This window comes from Sinocyclocheilus grahami, unplaced genomic scaffold, assembly GCF_001515645.1.
Source record: "Sinocyclocheilus grahami isolate Dianchi unplaced genomic scaffold, SAMN03320097.WGS_v1.1 scaffold216.1, whole genome shotgun sequence".
Lineage (NCBI taxonomy): Eukaryota > Metazoa > Chordata > Actinopteri > Cypriniformes > Cyprinidae > Sinocyclocheilus > Sinocyclocheilus grahami.
In genome coordinates, this window is record NW_015505395.1 from 904,071 (window position 1) to 913,195 (window position 9,125).

The window sequence follows — 9,125 nt, forward strand, 5'->3', positions numbered from 1 at the left end:
TAACCTTTTAACACATAAATAGTTAATCCAGTAATATAAAAAAATATATATATTTTTTGTAACTTTTAACACATAACTAGTTAATCCAGTGATATAAAAATATATAAAACATTTTTGTTACTTTTAACACTTCAGTCCTGTAATATGTCCACTAAAGAGCTGATTTAGACAATTTACAGCTAAAATAACACATTTCTGTGTTAAAAAAAATACTCTAATTTGATTCCTCAAACATTTCTAACCAAGAGAAACAAAAGCATCTGCTAATAAATTTCACAAAGAAATAGCAAGTAACTGCTATTTCTGCTCTCCATTTAATCTTGCTGCAGTCTAGGAGAAACAGCAGAGATATTAAAGGGGTCATATGATGCTTTTTTAAAGATCATTATTTTGTGTATTTGGTGTAACAGAATATGTTGACATGCTTTAATGTTCAAAAAACACATTATTTTTCAAATACTGTACATTATTGTAGGCCCTCTATGCCCCGCCTCTCTCAAACGCTTAGTTTTCTACAAAGTCCCTCCTTCCGACAAGCGCAGTCTGCTCTGATTGGCCAGCTGACCCAGTGCACTGTGATTGGCCGAACACCGCAAGCACTCGTCAGAAATGTAACGCCCCTTACCATAATCGCCAGCTTCATCTTTCAAACTAAATGTAAAGACAGAGCCTGAAAGGGGAACAGAGTCGCGTGACAGACACAGTGATGAAGCTGGTATGTGTTTGCAGTACACAAGCCACGGTTAAGACAGCTCACTCCACTTTGATGTGACGCTGTCTCTCTCTAAAGAATATCTCTTTGGTTTTGTGACTTTAGTCTTTGCAACTTCAGGGATCTTATCTATGCACAATCAGCTTGTAACACTCCAAAGAGAAAGGAAAACTTGAAATCGCATCATATGACCCCTTTAAAGAACCCTTCTTTGTGATTACTCTTTCATACAGACAGACATCCGTCAGATGCTGACAAAGCAACAATGACACTCCAACACAGACTCTCAAACATCTCAAGACCTGCTCACGTTCCAACATGAACATTCAGCACTCCTGTCCATCCTGAGCGGATGACCTTTGCTCAGTACTACTTCAACCAAAAAAATAAAATCATTAAATATTAAAGGCGTGTTTACGATAATGGGCAGCCGATTCTTCTCTCCTCTGATGCCACATTATTAATTCATGCAGTTAAAACGGCTTTCCACCGATTAATGGAGATGCTCCATGGCTTGGCAATTGCGTTTGGAGGAAAAAAAACATTACCATTAGTGCTGGGCGGTATACCGGTTCATACCGAATACCGGTGTTTATTTTTGTTATGATATGAATTTTTAAAATACCGCAATACCGGTGTGTGTCACTTAAACAACATTCGAAACATGACACTGTTTGAAAGGGGTCCCTTTTCACTGTTGCACTGTGGTGAGGGAACAGCTGTATGTGTTACTAAGCGTGAACGTTCCGAAACTGAAGCTGTAGAACTAATAGAACGTGATGACACAGAAGAACTCATCCACAATATCCACATTGACCATCAGCTCCCGCGTCTCACACACACACGAACGCGACTTTAGCACTAGATTTAGCAACTTTCAGACCCTTTTAGCGTTTTTTTCCCATAGAATATACATACTGACGAACCTAGCGACTTTATTTGGATAAACCTTAGCTATGGTTCAGTTGGAAGATTTCTCCAGTGCTGTCCCGCGAACGCGAGGTCTGACTTTCCCAGAGAAGTGTCACGTCTCTCGCCGTCTGTTCTGTGCAGTGAGCGGCAGAGAAGCAGCGCTTTCAGTTGGCCGCACCGCAGCCGACTCGTCAATAAATGAGTACAAAACAGCGTTTCCTAGCACCTGTCGCTTACTGATTTTTTGGAATTATAAATATGAGTGTAGTTCGTCTGTTAATATCACATGCACCTTTTAGTTTGCTGTTTTTTTTAGTTTGTTACTCAGACGCAGGCAGTGCACTGCACGAGACAAAAAAGTAATATAGCCAAAACAACCGCTCTTTAGTGTAGATGCATGTTGATTTTATCAGACGATGCCACGATTATAAGTAAGTGACTTCTGGTTAACATGTATTAAAAGGGGTCGTGTTTAGTCACTATTTAGTGTGGTATTTTTTTACAATATTCACTCATCATGACAGTAAAATAGGGCATTCTAAGTCAATATACTGCAGTATTTCCTCTCAATCAGTAGAAAATATTGTTAACACCCGGTCATGCATCAAAATAAAATACCGTCATGTACCGTGAAACCGGTATCATTTTGGAAAAAGGCAATATTTCTCAATTAAATTTTTATTTTAATTTGATGTACTAAAATAACTAAAACTGAAATACAAAATGTACACACTATATGCATATAAAAAAAAAATAATAATAAAAATGTCAAAAACACACAGGGGCGCGGCAAGATGTTTTCGGTTGGGGGTGCTGTGCGTGTCCGTGTTGTTTGTAAAGTATTTGCTGGGATGGACATTTTAAAAAATCTGAAATTCGCTTTTGCGCCATTATCTCCTTGTATTAAAGTTAATCTTATTCTCATTCTGTACAGTTCATGTCTGATACCACGCACTAGCGTCACGTGTTCATGAGGATTAGGCTAATCATCCCATATAGAAAACATCACAAGTAAAATTAATCAAGTTTATAAAGATAAACATGGGTTTATTATAGCCCACTTACAATTTACATTTCAGAGATCATTACAAATAAATGATTAAAAGCTAAAACTGAATACATTTAAATGAACAAACTTGCCACTGCATTTGCAACCATGTGAAAACAGGGGGTGCTGCAGCCCCCTCAGCACCCCTGCTTCCCGCGTCCCTGAAAACACAACAAAATGACTAAACACCCCAGGGTTATTATATATAATAGCAAAAATGACTAAACACCTCTAGGTTATACTAAAACCATAAAGAGTATTACTTGAATGAAAAATAAAAATATTAAAAAACTGAACTTATTTAAGCTATTTTAGACAAGAGACAACATTCATTTTAATTTAACTTGATATACTAAAATTACTAAACCTGCTCTACACACTTCACACTAACCCTTCATTAATTTTTTTTCATGCATTTAGTCATTCATTGTTTGTTTTTTTGTTTTTTAGTACTGATATTTTTTCAATGACAATGTTTATTAAAACTGCAATTGACAACAATCAATCAATCAATGCATAAGTCCCAGCTGTCAAGAATATGGAGATGGGAATAGAATAAGTGTCTAATAATGTCACAAATAGAAATTTTTTTTGAAAATGTGTAAATGATTATTACTATAAATGGCCGGGCCAGAATGGAATCATTCAGAATAAAAAAATAAATAAATACGAATAAATAAGCATATAAAATCACTCCATATGTTTTATGCAGACGTCACTGGTGTCGAATGTCTCTTTAAAGCACTCCGAGGGGTTTCATCTATTACTCTGTCAATAATCTATGACATCAACTCAAACACTCGTTATCAGATACACCTCACAGAACAATTAACCAGCCACAATCACTGCCGACGAGTAAAACCACATTAGGACAAACAGTGATTAATAATCATTGATCCTGCATGTTTTACTTCAGGTGAAGTCCAGACATAAAGCTGTCTGACAAAAACAGCATTACTGTCTCAAATCATGATGGATGCACGTTATTAAACATATTAAAACATTTAATAGAGCAACCAGAGGAGGAGTTCATTATTGTGACATTCATATATTTTGCCAATTTTCTCTACTCAGAGCCAAAATTTCACTTAAATAAAATAAAGTAAATAAAACACTGCAGTTTTGCACATAAGACCGTACAGGGTTAGTTCTCAAAAGTCCAATTATACAAATTATATACACCTTTATACAAATACATATACACATTTTTCGGTAGCAGGGGTTTTGTATAGTATGTTCACTTCCACAAATTAAGAAATTTTGTGAATCTTATCCTCGAAAATAGCTATTTTATCAAATTAATGACAATTTCTGAACCAAAAACAATGCCTTTTAAACTTCGTTTCATGAATTTAGTGTTTAGTAATCAGTTTACTGTTTATATTTTACAGAAAAGCCCTAAAAAAATCATATATTTTAAATACAGCTATATGTTGTTACAAATGTCTTTTTGTTTTGTCGCAGAAATTAATGAATAAATAAATGAATAAAAATACACACTACACTGTAAAAAAAATGATTGTGATTTTAACAGTAAAAGACTGTAAAAATGCTACAGCAAAAACCTGTTAACTGGTTAACAATAAGTTTCCATACTATATACAGTGAATAAATGTAATTACATTTTATATAATTTTACAGTAAAATACTGTTAAGTGAAAAAGAAAAAGCAATTGTATAATTTACAGTGAAAAACCGTAAATTGACACTCCCAGAATTCCCTGCATGACACTTCATATTTGATGTTTTTTTGTTGAAATAACATGTTTCGTCTTAGTTTTTTTCTTATCAGTTGTGTACATTAGGGTTTAATCTTACATCTAATGTTGTTAAATGAATGTTTATTGCATTATTTCAGTATCATGTGTGTCAGCATGATGGGGTTTAGTGTTTGTGTGAATGACACTGTGTGCACCTTCTATACATAAGTATTGCCCTCCTCAACTTGTAGAAAAGCTGTTTATGATGAGCTTTGGTTCATCATGTGACTTTCTCATCACCACCCGTTTTTAGTGGTTTTCAGTGCATTACAATGGTTCAAAATAGATATTAACATATATTGGCCACTGGATAGCTGGCCAATCAGAGCACACCTCGCTTTTCAGACCGATGAGCTTTGTAAAAATCGGCGTGTTTCAGAAAGGCGGGGCATAGAGGAGAAACAATAATGTACAGTATGTAAAAAATAATGTGTTTTTTGAACCTTAAACCGCATAAACACATTTCATTACACCAAATACACCAAATAATGTTCTTTTTAGCAACCTCTTACAGAAATCAAATTAATTCATTTTAAATAAACCATGCTTGTCGTTAAAATAGTTTAAAAAGCATGGCTTTTGGCATTACAGTAATGAGAATTGCATGAAAAAGCTTACTTTTTTTTATGTGTAATGTAATTATGCGGTTATGTTAATGAGCTGTGACATCATCACCATGGTGATTTCAGGTTAGTCTGTATAAGATGCAAAATCCGGTTTTGAGTGATATGATCCCATTAATAAATGAGATTTTATGGATTAGAGTGGCCTAAAAAAGCATTTAGCATGAGCGTCTGAGGCTAGTCTCACTATGTTCTGTTTAGTCGGTCGTTAGCTTTCTGCTGACTTGTCTCAGGACTCGAAAGAGGATGTTGAGACAATAAGATCCATTTGAAGCGAATGCGTTTGGTGGCAGAGAGGAAGTGACAAAGACGCGCTGCTTTATTGTTAGCGGCTAAGTGCCCACGCGGGGAATCCAGAGGGAATGGCTGCAGTTTAATTCGTGCGCTGATGCTACATTGTGAATTTGTTAAGCAGAGGATGTCTGGAGCTTTCGACCAAACCGTAGGCTGATTTAATTTATAGTTACCCATAATATTCATCTAATTATAGGTAACTTAGCTGTTATTCTGATTAAATTCAACTCTACACGATGAACTTACATGCTTTTTAGGTTTTTAGATTATTTAGATTAGAACTTGGTGCTTTTTAGTCTTTTGACTTGGGCCAGTTGCAACTAGCAACACCCTAGTAACCAAACAGCTTAACAACCACCTTGCAACTACATTGCAACTGTTGGAACACCTTTCGGGTGGGGGGGTCGGGGGTGTCCGTGTTGGGGGGGGGGGGGTCACTTACGTTGGTGCTCGTGCTGGGGCTGGTGTTGGATGCCTATTTTGTAAAGTATTTGCTGGGATGGACATTTTAAAAAATCTGAAATTCGCTTTTGCGCCATTATCTCCTTGTATTAAAGTTAATCTTATTCTCATTCTGTACAGTTCATGTCTGATACCACGCACTAGCGTCACGTGTTCATGAGGATTAGGCTAATCATCCCATATAGAAAACATCACAAGTAAAATTAATCAAGTTTATAAAGATAAACATGGGTTTATTATAGCCCACTTACAATTTACATTTCAGAGATCATTACAAATAAATGATTAAAAGCTAAAACTGAATACATTTAAATGAACAAACTTGCCACTGCATTTGCAACCATGTGAAAACAGGGGGTGCTGCAGCCCCCTCAGCACCCCTGCTTCCCGCGTCCCTGAAAACACAACAAAATGACTAAACACCCCAGGGTTATTATATATAATAGCAAAAATGACTAAACACCTCTAGGTTATACTAAAACCATAAAGAGTATTACTTGAATGAAAAATAAAAATATTAAAAAACTGAACTTATTTAAGCTATTTTAGACAAGAGACAACATTCATTTTAATTTAACTTGATATACTAAAATTACTAAACCTGCTCTACACACTTCACACTAACCCTTCATTAATTTTTTTTCATGCATTTAGTCATTCATTGTTTGTTTTTTTGTTTTTTAGTACTGATATTTTTTCAATGACAATGTTTATTAAAACTGCAATTGACAACAATCAATCAATCAATGCATAAGTCCCAGCTGTCAAGAATATGGAGATGGGAATAGAATAAGTGTCTAATAATGTCACAAATAGAAATTTTTTTTGAAAATGTGTAAATGATTATTACTATAAATGGCCGGGCCAGAATGGAATCATTCAGAATAAAAAAATAAATAAATACGAATAAATAAGCATATAAAATCACTCCATATGTTTTATGCAGACGTCACTGGTGTCGAATGTCTCTTTAAAGCACTCCGAGGGGTTTCATCTATTACTCTGTCAATAATCTATGACATCAACTCAAACACTCGTTATCAGATACACCTCACAGAACAATTAACCAGCCACAATCACTGCCGACGAGTAAAACCACATTAGGACAAACAGTGATTAATAATCATTGATCCTGCATGTTTTACTTCAGGTGAAGTCCAGACATAAAGCTGTCTGACAAAAACAGCATTACTGTCTCAAATCATGATGGATGCACGTTATTAAACATATTAAAACATTTAATAGAGCAACCAGAGGAGGAGTTCATTATTGTGACATTCATATATTTTGCCAATTTTCTCTACTCAGAGCCAAAATTTCACTTAAATAAAATAAAGTAAATAAAACACTGCAGTTTTGCACATAAGACCGTACAGGGTTAGTTCTCAAAAGTCCAATTATACAAATTATATACACCTTTATACAAATACATATACACATTTTTCGGTAGCAGGGGTTTTGTATAGTATGTTCACTTCCACAAATTAAGAAATTTTGTGAATCTTATCCTCGAAAATAGCTATTTTATCAAATTAATGACAATTTCTGAACCAAAAACAATGCCTTTTAAACTTCGTTTCATGAATTTAGTGTTTAGTAATCAGTTTACTGTTTATATTTTACAGAAAAGCCCTAAAAAAATCATATATTTTAAATACAGCTATATGTTGTTACAAATGTCTTTTTGTTTTGTCGCAGAAATTAATGAATAAATAAATGAATAAAAATACACACTACACTGTAAAAAAAATGATTGTGATTTTAACAGTAAAAGACTGTAAAAATGCTACAGCAAAAACCTGTTAACTGGTTAACAATAAGTTTCCATACTATATACAGTGAATAAATGTAATTACATTTTATATAATTTTACAGTAAAATACTGTTAAGTGAAAAAGAAAAAGCAATTGTATAATTTACAGTGAAAAACCGTAAATTGACACTCCCAGAATTCCCTGCATGACACTTCATATTTGATGTTTTTTTGTTGAAATAACATGTTTCGTCTTAGTTTTTTTCTTATCAGTTGTGTACATTAGGGTTTAATCTTACATCTAATGTTGTTAAATGAATGTTTATTGCATTATTTCAGTATCATGTGTGTCAGCATGATGGGGTTTAGTGTTTGTGTGAATGACACTGTGTGCACCTTCTATACATAAGTATTGCCCTCCTCAACTTGTAGAAAAGCTGTTTATGATGAGCTTTGGTTCATCATGTGACTTTCTCATCACCACCCGTTTTTGATGGTTATCAGTGCATTACAATGGTTCAAAACAGATATTAGTACTTCAATATGTTGGTTTATTAACATTACATCCGTTAATGAAATACGGTATTTTATCGTGAATTTAAATTAAGTCTGCAAAACCTAAAATGTTGCTACCATATTTTTTATGGTGAAGTTCTGGCAACCACAGCTGCCGGTATTTTACCGTAAATGTCACAGATTTTCTTTTTTTACAGTGTAGAATTTACCATATATTTTCAACAACACATCTGTATTTCAAATCTTTTATTGTCTATTTAAGGACTTTCTGTAAAAATACACAACAGAATTTAAAGTGTGACAACTAGCCCCTGTTTATCCTACACCGCAAAAAAAAAAAAAGGTTGTTAGAAATTTACTAGAGTACGTTTTCGAAAGAAAATACTATTTCTGTTTTTCTACTTCGAAATTTCACGTTGAATTCAGTGTATACTTGCTGTGTCTTTGCGAAATTTACTAGCAATTTTTCAGTTTTCCTTACACACTTTTCTTGTACTTGAGCAGCCTTTTAACACTTACTTTGCAAACTGGTAAAGTATAACGCAGTACTATAATATTTAGAAAAATTATTTGAACCCAGAATTTAAAGACTAATCAAATATATGTGATTTATATGTGTGGAAAACTACGAAAAATTATGAATACGGAAAAATATCAAATATACACTGAAGATGATGGGCAAAGCGCCCTTCTACAAACCTATCTATTCTTCATAAAATGTCAGTTTATATGAACTTCTGTCTTCGTATAACATTTTTTAACTACATTCTAATTAAATTCAAACAGTATTTGACAGACCAAGAGCTGCATGATCATCCGCACCTGCCGCGTAACGGAGAAACTGCGCATCTCCACATCGAGCACTGACGCAAAACCCTCCGAAACCCTCAACCCCCAAGTGTTGATGGAGACGCTTACCTGCCGCCAGACACACTGGCAACAGCACTCTGAAGATCAGACCACACACCACCTCAGAAGCCATCGCTCTCAGATGAGAAGGACAAAGTGCAGCATCCAGCAGCCAGATGTCCTGGACCCGGGACGG

At 34.7% G+C, this 9,125-nt stretch overlaps 1 protein-coding gene across 1 annotated transcript in view; it reads right to left on the reverse strand.

The window, feature by feature from the left end:
* LOC107596271 (piezo-type mechanosensitive ion channel component 2-like) overlaps window positions 1-9,125 on the reverse strand; it is a 120,286-nt gene extending 111,161 nt beyond the window's left edge. Inside the window, exon 1 of the mRNA XM_016286967.1 lies at window positions 8,999-9,125. Within this exon, the coding sequence (XP_016142453.1) occupies window positions 8,999-9,062 (64 nt within the window). The 5' untranslated portion in view covers window positions 9,063-9,125. The remainder of the gene's footprint in view (window positions 1-8,998) is intronic.